A 16,784-nucleotide genomic window follows, 5' to 3' on the forward strand; every position below is an offset into this window, starting at 1 on the left:
GAGCTCATTTAAGAGCTCACCTTTGGCTGTGTGCTGAAAGTGGACTGGAGGATCATTCTTATTCAGAGTTAGGCCGCATTTACCCGCATCTATAAGTGGGCACAAGCTAGTATTGAAGTCACCACCCCAAATGGGGATTAAGGTTATGTCACCTCTTAATTTTAGGTTATTAATATCCCTACTAAGCTTTTCTAATACAGACCCCAACTGATCCTTTTCCACATTATTATAGAAATTAATCAGAACCAAAACAGTAAACAGGTCCATATGAATTAAGACGATTTGATAAAAAATTTCTGCACACACCATCTCTAAATTACGTACCCCAAACAGGTTAGACACATATACACAAAGCCCCCCTTTTGGTCTGCCAAAAGGTGATCGAATAGCAGGAGTGTGGTATGTTTTAAAGCCATTAATGTGGACTCCGTCGATTACCCAGGTCTCTTGTAGGCATAAGATATGAAAATTACTAACAAAGTCTAGCCAGGCGGGGTCATTCACTTTTTGCTTTAGGCCTGCCACATTCCAAAAGCAAATGCTACAAATCCCAGCATGATGGTCAATAAAATCCACAGTAGTCCCCAAAGTGATATTTTTACTAGCTTGGGTGCTGCCTCCATCGTCCACTTGTTCCGGCACAAACTGGTCCAGTGAAGTTGGTGCACCCCATATTGTGCTAGTAGGAGGGGAAGGCACCCTCAGGGGTTGTAAACTTTTAGTTGGTGGTCATTCATTCTCGTCTAGGGTAGATAAAGGGGCGAATCTATTTGAGACAACTAAATTGTGGTAAGGGCCCTCCTTATTCCAACAATGCAAGCCTTGGTTTTCAACAGGATTTTTATATGGCAAGCGGTAAAAATAGTCCAACTGGCGGACTTGGATGCTAGTATTAGTAAGGTTCAGATGTTGGAATCTTGACAAGATTTCATTAACAAGAGCTGGTGAACCTAACGATAATACTATACAGTCTCCTTTATAAGGTTTGCTGTTAGTTCCAACCCAATCCACTCTCCTCACCATTTTAAATTCCCCGAAGAGTGCATTTGTTAAACCAGTCCTGTTTCCCAACCAATTTAGGGTTTTATTTCTTAAGGCAGGCCAGGTTTCGTTAGCTGCCGGATCCAGTTTGGGTTCATTGGCTAGGATGATAGTATATGGTGTTGCAGCCGGAGGGAGGTAAAGTGTTTGGGCTCTATTAATCGCCATCTTATTAATATCTTCTCCCCCCGTCCGTCTATCAAGGGGTTTATATCCTGCCCTACCCGTCTCATTATGCCTGGAAGGTTTGCCATTTACTAAGGGACTGATAGTAGTAGTCATGGAGCCGTGATTAGACGAGTCCGGACGACCATTTTGCCCCAAAGCTGCTAGTGCGCCCGTATCGGGCTGCACGACAGTTCCGCTCGAGCCCTCCCTCTCTACTCGATCGTAACCACCTGTTGGCCTCTGGGGCGCCGTACCAGCCCATAGGACAGTAGAGGGTTGGGCCGCGAGGAATTTATCCAAGCATTTTTCCATTTTCTCTATCCTAGTTGAAAAAGTGTTTAGTGATTTTGTCACAAATTCCTTTAAATCTTTAATGATTATGATTAGATTGGCCGATTCACATGTAGAATCGCTACACGTCTTTTTCTAGACTAAGTACATTTTAGCCAAAGTATGGCTATGGGTCCCCTAGTACAGGTGCAAAATAGCATATGTCAGATGGATAGGGAGTGTGACCTTATGGCCCATGACCAACCTAGGAATTTTGCTACAGCTGTAACGATTGGAATTGAGGTATTTGTGCGTAAAATTCTTCCCACTTCCTCGCTCCTTCTGGTGCCAAGTGATTTACAAATTGACACCAGCCATGCCCGATGAGGAGCGACATAAGCTGGGCAGACAAACAGCATATGTGCCACCGACTCCCCTTGGGTCTGACATAGAGGACACATGTTGTCGCATGATTTAGCCCATCTGGCTGTAAAAGCCCTAGTGGGCAATGAGCCCCCTAAACTGGAAGTATAGTTTTCTGTCATGTGGTTTAGTTATGATGTACCAGTATGGTTCTAGGCTCGGGATCAGCTTGGTTTCCAAAAAGATTCCTGTGAGTGTTGGTGACTCACTATTTCTTAATGTTTTGTGCGTGATCATCTCCCAATATTTTTCTTTCAGAATCTTTTTCGAGGGAAAGCAAGCTGTGTTTGGTTTTTCCCATAGTGTCTTCATACCTATGTGTATTAGGGCATCTCTAATTTCTCTTAACCATCTGATTTTGTGGAATGTGTCGGCCCTTATTATGTCCATGAAGCCCGCAGCATAATGGTTCGGTTCAGTTCAGTTGTGGTCCAGAATCTACGCCAGTATAGTAAAGGACGTAGTTTAGCGACCTCAGCCAGTGGCTTTCTTCCTAGGTTGTAAAGTAGGGGACACACTGGGGTGGTTTGGGGGAGGTTTGTAATGTTGTGCAAGAATCTATTTTCTGCAATGGTAAGATTGGACAGGTTTTCATACCCCCAAACCTCAGCTCCATAAAGTGCAGTATTGACGACCTTCATGTTGTATACCTGGAGCACTGGTCTAATTGGTTTAGTCAGTGAGGTATTGTGCTCCCGGTTTAACACTCCCGACAATTGTCGATGCTTGAGTGTAGCCAGGTCAATTTTCTGCTTCCATTTTAGGTCACGTTGGATATTGACCCCCAGGTAAGTAAATGCTTTTACTTGCTCCAATGGGCGATTGTTCATTAATATTTTACTTTTACAAGCTCTGTGAGGGTTAAAAGACATAAATTTTGTTTTCAACACATTGACTTCTAGACCACGAGTGGTACAGAATTCTTCAAACAATTTCAGAGCCCGATGGAGACCACTCGGGGTCTTTGAGATAATCAATATGTCATTCGCGAACATTAAAATTGGTATTTTTGTGCCAGCAAGTGACGGGGCATCAGTACTCTCCACTTCCACATAGTTTTCTTAACCATTAATAAATAAGTAGAATAGGGTGGGTGCCAACACACAGCCCTGTTGAACACCTCTCTCTACACCTCTCTCTACTGGGAAGAAGCTGGTCACCATGCCCTGAGAGCCCCAACAAATTTTGGCATAATTATCTTCATGCAATCGCACACTAGTGTGGGTAGTTTGGGTGGGATCCCCATTTCATGTAAGATTGCCCATAGTTTGGAACTGGGGACAAGATCAAATGCTGACTTTAAATCGACAAAGGCAGCATACAAGCTGCCTTTGCCCAGGGCCACCGTCTTTCAATATAACAGAGTGAAGCGAAACACCTGGTCGATGGTGCTGGTGTATGCCCGAAAGCCTGCCTGCAGGGGCTATAAAATGCTATTCTCATCAATCTATTCCTGGATCTTGTTAAGGATTAACCTACCCATTACCTTTTGTAGGGAGTCTATCAGGCTAATAGGCCCATAGTTACCTAACTGTGATTTTTCTCCCTTTTTATAAATGGGGATTATTTCTGCCCCTTTCCATGAATCTGGTATAGGGGCTCCTTTCGCAATGGAGTTGGCCAGCAACAGGATGTACCTGCTCCATCTGTTTTTATAATATAGGAACATGTCTGCAGGAACGCCATCAGGACCAGGCACCCTCCCTCCTAATACAGATCCCAGTGCTGCACTGACATTAGTACTATTAAATGCCTCTTCTTGGTATAGCACGTGGATGAGATCCTCCGAGTTTGGCTCACTGTGGCTACGTGCATACTGTGGTTTGAAAAATGTGACTAGTGCTTCATTCGTGGCCATGATAGACTCTATGTCAAAGCCTTATCTATTTCCTTGGTAATGTTAGCTATAGCTTCGGGCTTTTCTACTAATCTTGTCCATTTTAGGCGCCTCATGTCATTGGTGGGAACTACATCACAAGAATACAAGTTGCACCCAATCTGTGAAGATATCTGCTATCGCCATAGACCAAGGGTTTCACACAAATGGTTGTGGTCACTCTCCAACCGATCCTTAACTACCATGTCACCAAGGGTATGCCAAAATTTCAGACAAATTAGTATATAGTCTATGCAACTGGCTGTGGATCCACTACTAAAGGTATCTGCCCCTAGTCTATCTAATGGGGTCCTGCCATTTGCCGCCCGAAAGCCCTTTCCTAAGCAAATGGAATTAATCTGTATAGCCACATCAGTCCATTTTTTTATAGGTGCAAGCTCCAACTTCGGTATGCCCCTCTGCACATCTTCCTCTAAGAGGTTACTTTCCTCGTTATCAAGTGCCTCAAAAGTGGTATTAAAATCACCCGCAATGATAACATTGGTATCTGCTTAGTAGATTTATCGAGGAGGTTGTCGAGAGCCACTATAAATTCCCACTTCCTCCCTCTAGTTCCTCTCACATATTCATTATAGATAACTACGTTCTCCAGTGGGTCAAGTTTCAAACGTAAAGCCTGGATGTCATTATTCTTAGTCGGGAGCTCCTCTATGATGATGCCTAGTTCTTGTCGCACCCAGATTGTCAATAACCCTGAGGGGTGACCTTTTTTTCCTCTCACAGCTGGAATGTAATAGTTTAAATATCCTACGCAAAATTGTGGAGCCACGAGCCATGTTTCTTGAAAAAGGCAAATGTCGTCTTGAAAAAGGCAAATGTTGTGATCTTCAATAAAGGCATGCCACTCCAGGGAAGATCATTTTGAACCCAACCCTGCTATGTTCCATGATTAAAATGTCCCCCATTTGGAATTATTACAAGATGGCAATGGGCCTGATATGTTCGCAGAATACATACTGCTAGTCTCCCTGTAACTCTCCATTTGAAGTGGAAATGTGTTAATCCTTCCTGGGAGCCCAGCGGGCCCATCATCAACAGTACTGTGGAGGTAGGTGGTGGACAGACTACCCCTTTTGTTTGGTATATCTCCCGTATCACCTGCACCTGTTGTAAACGAGCCTCCTAGTCAGTCAATGCTCTCCAATGTGGAACAACCCATCCACATTGTGGGAGACTGTCCAATGGAGTGTCTTGGCTGACTACTCAAAAGAGCCTGTCTAAACTGAATAGATGATGAATTGGGGGAGCAGGTACAAAATTCGAGGGCAAAGAGATTATCAACTAGATCCTTCCTACTGAGGGTGAGTTCAATGCAGTCTGACTGTTGGGTGGGAGAAGAAATCCTGAGCGCCCTGATAATATCCTTCCTAATCAGAGAGCGGCAACCCCTAATGTGCCTAATCCAGTGAATGGCTTTATTTGTTAGTGAATCCGCATGTTCTATACCTTTGCTTGTATCAAGCTTGGGGACATTTACCATGTAGATTCTATGCGTGTTGTGAGCTTTGTTTGCATTCTGTCCCCAACCCATGTGAGTACTACTCTGCTGGTTTTGAGTCTGGCGAGGGTAGATCCCTCTGCCACCCAAGAGATGGTTCTTTGGATTTTCTGTGGTATCCGAGTTTGCAGTATGGTAGGCAATGGCATTTGTGTTGGTGTTATGAACCCACTTGGGGGTAGGTAGTAATGGTGCCAACATTTTGGACTTCGCCACCTCAGAAAACAGCGGGCTACCTATGTGCTTGCCCCCATTTTGAGGAATAGCATTTACTCTCTCTGCATTAGATGTTTGGCTGGGTGGTAAAGGATTAGTAGGTCGGGTGTTAGTGCTTTCTGGGCATGAAGAATTATTTTTTGATAAGAGTCTAACCATTGTAAATAGATCCTCGATCATCACTTTCATGGCCCCTATTTCAGCCCTTAATGTTTGCACCAATTCAATTACCTCCTGGGAGTCTGCAGTGTGAGTCGCTACCATCCCTATGGTACTTACTAGGGGTGCCTCAGGTATCTGGGGCGTCACTTCCTCTATGGTATTGGATAATACCGTATACCTATTTGTGCATATGATTAAAGGATCAATATGTTGAGGATCATTGTTATCTTCTGCTGTAATGGAAGGACTAGGGAGGGGGTTGCACGGAGAAAGCTTGCCCGTCTTCTCTTGGTTCTTCTCTGACTCACCACTTTTGGGAATGGGCTCTTTTTTATGTGTTTTAAGGAACATTCCCGGAATTGCAACATGTCGATTTGGGCTTCCACTATTGGTTTGTGTAGATTTGGATGGGGACTTTTTTCTCGCTGATCGCGCGTTTGTTTTAACAGCTAATATGTCCTCACACTCCTCAATGAGCGTGTCAATCCTATCCATTACACAGTTGCTACCAGCATGTTTGGATACCTTTCTAGCTTTTTCCCCTTGCGGACTCTGCCACTGTTGCCCTCTTTGCCCCCACCCCCACTGCCTTCCATAGACTTTCTTTTTCCCATGGGACAAATATATAAAAAGAACACGCACTAGGACTAAGATAAAGACTATCTCCACAGGCTGATCAGTGTTTGGTACATCAAATCCTACGCTCAAAATTCCATACGTTAGTTGGCAGTCTGTGGGAATAGCAATAGTTTGTAAGGACCAGGATCCGGCGCAGTCCAACATACAGGAACCCAAGAACAGAGAAAATAGGGTAAGACAGACAGTACCTCTACAACAGGAGGGGTTTTGCCACAGTAGACCACAGTAGTTCAAGCCCGAGGAGCAGATGACAGAGGGGTGGCCCTGCCTGGCCTCTTCCGGTCACTGACGGGCCAACCCTTGGCCCGCGCACGTCCCGCAAAGCGGGAGCCGCGAATGCCTTAATGCGCCTCGGGGCACGCAGTATGATGTCAGCGCCTCCAGGCGCAAGAAGCGGCAGGGCAGTCTGGGGGATGAAGTCCCCCCTGCAGTGGTGATGGATGCAGGTACCTCTTCTGTTTCTTAGTCCACCGAACCTTCTAATATATGGCACACAGGAAAGTGCTCCTGCAGAGACTGACATGTTACATTATTATTAGTCACACGCACAGAAAGCATAACAATGCATGTTTTGCTAATTTGCCTACTGAAATGTTCGATTTGGCAAACTATTTCAAACGGCTGTGGAACTCTCCTGTTCATCTGCTATTTTCAAATGGTCAAAATACTCCCATATAAACGAGAGTGAATACATCGTCCTTCTTTTATTTCAATGCAAGGAGCAAGTTCTTTAGTGGCTTAGGTTGGATCGGACGGTGAGGCTAGTAGTCAAAGATGGTGGCGCCCAGTAACTGCTGCTCCCTGTTCCCCAAGAGGAGAGTTGGTTTGCCAGCCGGAAGCATCAGGGGCTGGAGTGCGCTTGCTGGTAGTACGTATTTTAAGGGATATAAAAAGGTGAGTGGGAAGGCACTGTTTCATGAATTTGAGGTTCGAATGAAATGTATTTTATCTTTCAATCACATGCCTAATTCATAGACATCACACATTCTTAAAGCGTGGTATGGGTTTATTCATAATAACAGTGTACTGTCTATCACTGTGCTTGATAAATATCCAATTGGCAAACTTCCCTAGATGGGTTACTGCCTTTTCAATCCAGTAAGTGTTTTCTTCTAAACCTCTTCAACAGTTTCAGTTGTTAGAAGATCAAGGCTTTTTTTTTTTTTTTAAATTAAGTTGCCTATTTTAAAGGCAGTTAAGGTAGCTTAATGAACTCATGATTTTGAGATAGGTTATAATTTAAAATTAGCATGTTAAATCTTTTCAGGCAAAATGTATATACCTTGCAATAAAGTGCATGTTATAACCGCTCCAGACACGTTCTATCCCCAGCGTGCTTGGTGCGTTAAGTAGTGGCATGGGCACCTCCTCTTGTTTATAGATGAATCGCTATGATAACTATTGAAGGTGTCAGGATTTTAAAGATTCTCAACCCGCCTATTTAGTCAACAAGCACTACTAGTAGCATTTCACACGTGTCAACTAGTAACTGTTGATTAACTAGCTCATCAACTAACTTTTGGCATTGCCACTGGAATAATATGGTAGGGGAGGACCAAATTTTGCGGCAGGGCTGACTATATTATGCACATCGCTGCTTTCCCCCTCCTCATCCATTCCTCGACCCACTTATTAATTGCATTTGAGAGGACATTCTTCATATCAGTCACTCCTATCAGGGTCCTCGTAAAAATAAAACGCAATTAAAAAAAACCTCGATAATTCAAGTCTTCCTGTTATTTTTTATGTGCGCTCCTTAAAGGTACTGTTCAGACAGTGCTGGGCCTGTGTTTTACTTAAGGAAGGTCAGTGCTTTTTAACAAATAGGGTTCAGAGGGAAACTCCAGAACCCAAAGAGGGCGGAGAGATCCTTTCAAGACTGAAAGGAAAGGGGATACAAACTCCCATTCAAATACTGGTAACTTAAATAGTACCTTGTAACTGACACAGTATAAGGAGAAAGAGAAATCTATACTCCACCGCTCTTGAGGTGAGAAGAGGAGAAAGCATCTTTTTTATATATAACCCTCACCCACTATAGTAGTGGCATGCTATATCCTCGGGTTCACCCTGACTCATACAGGTGAGGTTGGGTTCAACCGTGTTCCAGGGGGCTCTTTTAAGAAATCTTAGTTTTTTTCAATGTTTTTTCTCCCATATAATAAAAATCCCTTGCTAACTCCCATGTATTCCTTTATTCGTGGGGTGAGTTTGAATGATTAAAAACTATGGGAAGAGGCAAACAGGGTGTTGTGATTCTGACCGCGCTCCCTGGCTGGTGCTTGGCTCTGTGAGAAGTGCCTGTTAAATGCCCCAGGTGTTTGTCTGTTTCGGCTCAGTTTCAGGTCATGTGGCCTAACCGGTGTACTCACGTATGTAGATCCTACCCGCTGCTCTCATCAGGGGTGGCGCATACAGGTCGTCTCTTCTTTTGAGGGTTTGACAGAGTGTGTGTGGAACACCCTCTCTGGATCCGCCTTATATATCCCTATGGTTTCTCTGATAATCGCGTGTCACTGCCATAGGGGCGTGACTTGCGTCATTACGTGTCTCCACGCGTCAGTGTGTATGCTTGTGGTATGTGAACCTGTATTAGAGTGGAAGCCCGCAGTGACTTGTGGGATAAGAAGTTCCATCAAAGGTGGCAAAGATGTAATAAAAGTATATCTAACCATAAAAATACAGATCTCGACATTTTCTCAAAATAGAGCTGCTAGACTCAAGCGGGCTAAAGAAAGTTCTGATTTTAGAAAGAGTTGGGGGACACTTTTTTGAAATAGATAGCATATAAGCTCCTACATGAACCACAGGTAATACGTGGTGCAAGCGATACACCGGATTGGTTGTGGTTTTGAGTTTTGTGAAGAATGATAGGCAATCATTTAGGATATAAGATCCCAAAAGAATCACAAGTCTCATATAGCAAACACGGACCACAGGATTAGTTACACAGTACCTGTTAGATTTGGGGGTCTCTAGTTGGCAGAGGTAGGTACCTTTGTCCAAGTAGGGGCCCTTGCGTCTAGTCAGGGTAAGGGGGTACACTCCTAAAATAACCCCTGCTCAACCCCTTGGTAGCTTGGCACAAGCAGACAGGCTTATCTCAGAGGCAGTGTGTAAAGCATTTGTGAACACAAACAGTAATCAAGTGACAACACTACAGATGGACACCACACAAGTTTTATAGCAAAAATAATTATTCTTTTTATAAACTTATCACAAGACCACAAATGACAAAAATCCACAATACTGTACTTTAAAATGGTAGAATTAGCTCAGTTCTCTTAAGATGGTAAATGCAACACTGAGAGTTCAAAGTACCTTAAGATGCGTGATGCAAGACAATGAAAGTGTTGCAAGGACGGTGATGCGTTGAAGATCTGGTGCAAAGAACAGAGTTGGCGCTTTCTTCTTGATGCGACACTCTTCCCGGTGATGCGGCGGTGTCTGCTGCGACGTCGACCCTCTTCTCCGGCGATGCGAGATGTTTCCTCACGATGCGAGCCACGACATGCCCTGCGACACGCTTCCCAGTGCTGCGGCGGAATCTGCTGCGACGTCGATCCTCTTCCCTGGCGATGCGAGTTACTTCCACAATGATGCGAGCCGCGACAGGCCCTGTGACACTCTTCCCGGTGATGCGGCGGCATCTGCTGTGACGTCGATCCTCTCCCCTGGCGATGCGAGGCGCGTCGGTGGACCTGCTATGACTCAACAATTCTTCTGCGCCACGCTTCCCGGTGATGCGGCGGCGTCTGCTACGACGTCGATCCTCTTATTCCGGCGATACGGGTCGCTTCGTGTTGTGAAGCGGCAGCGGCAGTTCGGCGACACGCTTCTTGTTCGTGAGTCGCGCTTCCAGCTCCTTGTGACACACAGTCCCTCAGAAAGCCTCGCAAAACAGCAGGCACTTCCAAAGAACTCTTGGGGAGCTGGTGGGTGAAGTCTGTTGTCCCTGAGACTTCAGCAGGAGGCAAGCTCTTTTCCAAGCCCTTGGATATCCTTCACAAGTTGAATAAAGTGCACACAAAGTCCTTTCTCCTTTCTTTGGCAGTCAAGCAACCACTGCAGGCCAATCGCCCAAGAAGCACTTCAGCTTAGGGATAGTCTCTCCTCAGTTTCTTCTGGTTCGTCTCCTCAGCAAAGGTTTCTTCTTGTTTCCCAAAGTGATCTAAAGTTCTTGGGTTTGTGTCCCAATATTTATACCCAGTTTCTCTTTGTTCTCTGAAGGCAGAGAGGCCTTTGCCTAGTTCAAACCAGTTCTGGTCAGTCCTGGACCACTTTGTTGACAAGACTCCTTCTTTCCTTTCAGAGTGCAGGGGAGAGACATCAGAGGCAACTCAGGAGGTGAGCCAGCATTACGGAGGGAAGGCACAGCCCTATTCAGGTCCCAGGTGAAACCCCTCCCACCCATCTAGATGCAGATCTCTCTATTCAGCCCTGTGCTGACTCACCCTGTCTCCTGGAATTTCCCCAGCCCCTGTCACTCAACCTCCGGACAAGGAATACACAGCCTAGCAGAGGCAGGTTTGGATGGTTAGACAAGAAAATGCCTACTTTCGAAAAGTGGTATTTTCAAACACAGAATGTTAAAACCAACTTCACTAAAAGATGTATTTTATCATTCTCAGTTCAGGCATACTAAACTCGAATTTCTACCATGTTCCCTGAGTCAGTTAGGATTATAAGATGTAATAATCAAACTGCCCATTCTGGCCTATGTGGAACAGGTAGCCTTGCAATAGTGAAAAATGAAAAAGGCTGTAATTCACTATTAGAACATGCCACACACACCAGGGCATGTCCTACCTTATACTTACAATGCACCCTGCCCTTGGGCCTACCATAGGGGTGTCTGATATGAAGAAAAGGGAAGGTTTACGGACTGGCAAGTGGGTGCACTTGCCCAGTCAGCATGGCAGTACCAGACTGCACACAGGCTCTGCAATGGCAAGCCTTAGACACACTTTTACAGGCTGCTTCTGTGGGTGGCACAACCAGTGCTGCAAGACCACCAGCAGCATTTGGATTACCAGCCCGGCACTCCTGGTGCACTGTACTAGGGTCTGACAAGTAACCCAAATCAGCCAGTCATGGAATCACTAATCCATACATCAATTTACATTAGGGAACACTTGTACTGTGGCACTGGATTGCAGTGGCACAGTGCCCAAAGCATCTAACACCAGCAAAAACACATGAGGCAACAGCAAAAAATGGAAGGGAGACCCACGCCACGGTGCCAGGTCTAACAGTACCGATCACAACTTATGTGTGGGGACAATTGTCAAAACCATATAATGACGAGGATAGATAACAACATCATTGTGTGTTTCTAATATTTAGAGGTGGTGAGATCATCAGGAGTCATAGGCTCAATTGGTGCCATGGAATGGCATCATTCAGTCCTGTTTTATGAGTCTGTAGTTTGTACATCCACCTTTGTTCTTTCCCCAGGAGTTTTTGGCACTGTTATGGCCAGGGCTCAGTTTTTCAATGTTTAACCATCATAAGTCTTGATCCGAATTATTTTGATGAATTACGAGCTAAGTTTGATTTATGATTTTTTACAACGCACTGTGCTCCTGTGCTCACTTATAAGTGTTCTGATTTTTCTAGTTGTCAGGCCAATGTGGCGTAGGCCACAGGGGCATATGGTCGTATAAACAACATTACTGTTCGTGAAGGTGGAAACATATTAACTTTTTTTCCAGTCTTTCTAGTTTAGATAGCTTCTCATTTAAAGCAGAATGAATGAAATGATGCTGGTTTTATTGAGCATTATTTATGGCCATATTGTCTATATGATGTAATCTTCTCAGGTATGTACACATCGCATATCGAAGTTATGTGGATGTTCTTTTGCGTTACTAATGCAATTACACGAAATAGAATGCGTGATGTTTCTCCATATTTTCTTATATCTGTTTACATGCCTTTGTATCACAACAAAACGTTTGGGTTCTTTTCTATTTCCAAAGTAAAGTGATTTAAATATATTGTCTGTTTTATACGTTATTTATCGGAATGAATACAACCACTTGAGACAGCAAATGTCTCATTACGATAATGAACTGGTTGCTTTCTTTAGTAAACTTGTAAATGTAACCACATGAAAATATCCCAGTAGTATTACGAACTTGCTGCCTTCTCTATTCTCCAGTTATGTTATGCTGACAGCAAATGTCTTTTTATTATTAGGAACTAGTTGCTTTCTCTAATAACATTATGAATAAAACCACATAAAATATCCTGGTATTTTTATGAACTTGCTGCCTTCTCTATTCTCCAGTTACGTTATGCTGATCTGCTATGCGATCAGAATACATCATTTACTCGGGCAGATACTCGATCCGCTTGTAGGTTTATCATACCTTATTAGGCACGCGTCACATGGCTGTCAACATTGAAAGGTTTCTGTGCCTATCTGCTGTCTGACAGAGTTTGACAGACAGCTTTTGCCTGTTCCCGTTCAACGTGCAGACTTACATAGCAGCCGTCGGCTCTACATAATGACTCGCTCTTTCTTTCCTCGCGGGCGTCTTCGCCTCACTGATGAACGCTGGCATTCATTGCCGAAGTGCTGTAGAGTTAAGCCATTACTTGCCTCTCTCCATTTTCATACACTTCTGAATGAGTCCCCTGCCGTTTCCAAATTCCTCCTGCCTTCACTTTTCTTTAGATTCTAACCGGATGGTGGAATTTCCCTGTTGCTTACAAACCAGGGACTAATTGCCTTATAATTTGAAAACAAGAATTGTATTCGTGGTAAATTTACCAGCGCATTTGACCCTTTCTGACAGAGATTTTGTGATAAATATTGTTAGATACATATATTTGTATTCTTCCTCCACCATTTTAGATTGCCTCAAGTGATTTTTTGGGATGACAGTGTTTTCCGCATTTAAGACAGGTCTTTTCGACTGAGAGGTTTGGCCCCTCATTTTCACGTGGTGAGTCTACCAAATTTTGTGGCTACCATTACTAATTGACAGTGACCTGCGTAATTACTTATAAGTTTTCCAGTTGTTCCATTTATAGATACCTCACCCCATACCTGAGAGATGATTCAGGGTTCTTCGCTGTCGCTTAGATTTTGACTCCATCCAGGATTGGAGAGTTCCTTTTGATTTGGTGAGTCGTTTGAAACCCCATTTTTATACAATAGTCAATCTTAACACACCACACTTACTCTAGATTACCTTCTTTTACATAGGATGTCCACATTTCAATTACCAGTCCAGAGGAAGCCCCGCAGTGATGTTTATTCAATTGCGCATGCCCTCTGGGTCGAAGCGTAGACGCTTCTTGATCTGCTCATGTCTTTAGTCTCATCACCCTTATACTAAGAAGAAGGAATTCCAAAGGGTGGTCACAGAACTTGATGTATGTAAAAAGGGACGGATCTACACTAATCAAATTTTTATATACATGGGGGCAGATTTATGTTTCCTGGCGCATCGGCGGTGTAAAAGTGGCACATCTCCAATATAGATCTGCCCCATGGTTGTAATTTGTATGTCTTGGATATCTGTCTATATCACGCATGCATCTTATATCACATGGCTCACTAAAGTCACGTTATCTATGTTGTTTGTTTTGCTATTTGTGTATGTGACAGTCATTTACTAAATTGATTATTATAGAAAATATACATGAAAAATTGAGCCTTTGCTTATTGAGTGTTTTGACTTTTATCTGTCTAAAGTACTTACTAGACGTTTATTGGCATTGAGTGTCATTCAGAAAAAATACTGCTAATATATTATTTTTATTAATTTATGTTTATTAAGCAATTCTTTCACCCAACAAAACTCATTATAGATTATATTGCCTATACCCAGGTTCTGAGAGGGACACAGGGTCTACCCAATTATCGTTAATGGCTCCTATGTTCCAGGCATTGATTTTGTGACCCCCTGAGAGCAGGGGTTGCAAAAGCAGTGCCAGGGGTAGCAAGGGGCAAGCCAGGGATAGCAGCTGCAACGCGACCCCTGATGATCCCTAAATGAAAGTTAGTATAGGGAAATTTTCTGAAATGCACAGATTTGTAGTGTGCGACACCAGTCCTGTGAACTTGTTAGGTAGAGATTTATTGTGCAAGATGAATTGCACTATATTTTGTACTCCAGATGGAATAGCCTTTGAAACACCAGATGATGATGTGTTGTATAAAATGACAATGGCAAACAGAGAGAAAAAGGTCACAGGAACCTATGCTGTATTTAACTCTGACGAATTACCAAAAGAATTTAAAAAATCAGCAAAAGTAGAAGTTTGGGACTTCACTTTACAGGAGAAGACGTAGGATTGATGAGGAATGTAGATCCAGTAAAAATAACTGTAAAAGAAGGAGTATGTTACCCAAATGTCCCACAATATAAATTGACACCTGAAATAATCGAAGGAGTTACTCCTGTGATTGAGAAAATGATAAAATAAGGAATTTTGAGAGAAGTAATGAGTAGCCCATGTAATTCACCAATAATGGGACTGAAAAAGCCTAGTGGGAAGTTCAGAATAGTGCAAGATCTGAGAAAGATCAACAAAATTGTTGTACCATGTTTTCCCATTGTACCGAATCCATCTGTGATTTTATATCAGATCCCTCATGACGCAGAATGGTACACAGTGATTGATTTGTACCATGCTTTCTTTTCCATCCCATTGCACCATGACAGCCAGCAAATTTTTGCATTTTGTTTCGGCGAGCGTATTTTGGCGTGGTGCCGAATTCCACAGGGGTATACGGAAAGCCCCTCAAAATTTATTCAGCTATTGAAAAAGTCTTTGGAGAGTTTGGAAATGCCTGAAAATTCAGTACTAGTCCAGTATATCGATGACCTACTTGTGGCATCGAAAACTCGTGAAGCTTGTGAGGTAGACACAGTAGCTTTGCTGAATCATTTGGAGGATGGAGAATTAAAAGTGTCACCATCGAAATTACAGTCTTGTAAGAAAGAAGTCCAACATTTGGGACACAGCATTGAGAAAGGACACAGGAAAATAACCATAGACAGAATCAGGATCATAAAGAGAATGAGTCCACCAATGACCCAAAGAGAAGTGAGAATGTTTCTGGGAATGGTTGGATATTGTCATCAGTGGATAGGAAATTTTTCATTGATTGCAAAATCTTTGGTACGTCTGACAAGAAGTGATGTGAGAGATCCTATTGATTTGAACAAAGAGGAGTTGGCAGCATTCAAGAAGTTGAGAGAAGGATTGTGTGAAGCGCCTGCATTAGGTATGCCTGACTACGATAAGGAGTTCGAGTTGTATTGCAGTGAGAGAAATGGATGTGCGCTCTCTGTTCTAGTGCAGAAGCATGGAAAACTGAGGAAACCAATTGCGTATTTTTCATCCATTTTGGACCCAGTAGCTGTAGCCCTTCCTGGGTGTCTGAAAGCAGCAGCTGCGACATTTCGAAGTTTGGAACAGAGTGAGGGAATTGTGATGGGATATCCTGTGAAAGTGTTTCTGCCTCATGATGTGGCGATTCTTTTGACAAGGAGTCGTACTCAGTATATGACGCACAGCCGACTGACTAAGTATGAAAAGGTTATTTTGGGTGCAACCAATGTGAGTCTTGTAAGATGCGTGAATCCTTCAACATTGTTGCCTGATGTAGATCATGTGGAGGTAAGAGATGAAGCAGATCATGATTGTTTGGATGTACTTGATTTCTGTACAAAACCAAGACCTGACATAAAAGATGAACCATTGCCAGAAAGTGATTATGTCATGTTTGTTGATGGATCTTGTTTAAGAACAGATGATGGAGTGCTGAGTGCAGCATATGCGGTATGTACAGTTGCAGCAGTGATGGAAGCATCCTATTTGAAAGGAGTAAGGTCGGTCCAAGTAGCTGAACTTATCGCCCTTACCAGAGCATGTAAGATTGGGAAAAGTGTGAGAGTGACTGTAATAACTGATAGCCAGTATGGCTACGGGGTGGTCCACGATTTCGGCCAAATTTGGCTGCAAAGAGGTTTCCTAACCTCAAGTGGAACTCCCATTAAGAATGCTAAAGTGGTTGGAAAGTTGCTTGAGGCAATACAGTTGCCTAGGCAATTGGCTGTGGTAAAATGTGCTGCTCATAGTCGTAGTGGTGATTACATTGCCACTGGGAATAAATTTGCCAATGACATGGCGCAATATTGGGCACGATTTCAGAATTCAATCAATTGGGCAAAGGAAAAAGAGTCGATTTCTTGTTTCCCAATGTTTACTAACACTGTGGGAACATGGGATGAGGTAAGACAATTACAGGAAGAAGCAGGAGAGGAAGAAGTAAAACAGTGGGTAAAAGCAGGATGTGCACCAAGAGGAAAAGATCATGTGTGGGTCTATCGAGACGGAAGACCAGTTATGCCTGATAGAATGATATCTGCCATGGCACGGATGTATCATGGACAGGGACATATAGGGAGAGACGCCATGATTAGGTATTTTAAACAATCTTGGTAT

At 43.4% G+C, this 16,784-nt stretch overlaps 1 protein-coding gene and 1 long non-coding RNA gene across 4 annotated transcripts in view; one reads left to right on the forward strand and one right to left on the reverse strand.

Moving 5' to 3' along the window:
- LOC146870558 (uncharacterized) overlaps nucleotides 1–6,684 on the reverse strand; it is a 101,336-nt gene extending 94,652 nt beyond the window's left edge. The window contains exon 1 of the long non-coding RNA XR_014978318.1: nucleotides 6,503–6,684. This is a non-coding gene — a long non-coding RNA (uncharacterized LOC146870558). The remainder of the gene's footprint in view (nucleotides 1–6,502) is intronic.
- Nucleotides 6,685–7,065: 381 nt separating this feature from the next.
- Nucleotides 7,066–16,784, forward strand: part of LOC146870559 (uncharacterized) — an 88,971-nt gene continuing 79,252 nt past the window's right edge. The window contains exon 1 of one of the 3 annotated variants that reach the window (XM_085599685.1): nucleotides 7,066–7,208. In XM_085599685.1, coding sequence (XP_085455811.1) covers nucleotides 7,089–7,208 — 120 coding nt within the window. In that variant the 5' untranslated portion in view covers nucleotides 7,066–7,088. The remainder of the gene's footprint in view (nucleotides 7,209–16,784) is intronic. The other 2 variants (XM_085599687.1, XM_085599688.1) reach the window with 2 other exon arrangements.

This window comes from Triturus cristatus, chromosome 1_1, assembly GCF_964204655.1.
Source record: "Triturus cristatus chromosome 1_1, aTriCri1.1, whole genome shotgun sequence".
NCBI classification, from domain to species: domain Eukaryota; kingdom Metazoa; phylum Chordata; class Amphibia; order Caudata; family Salamandridae; genus Triturus; species Triturus cristatus.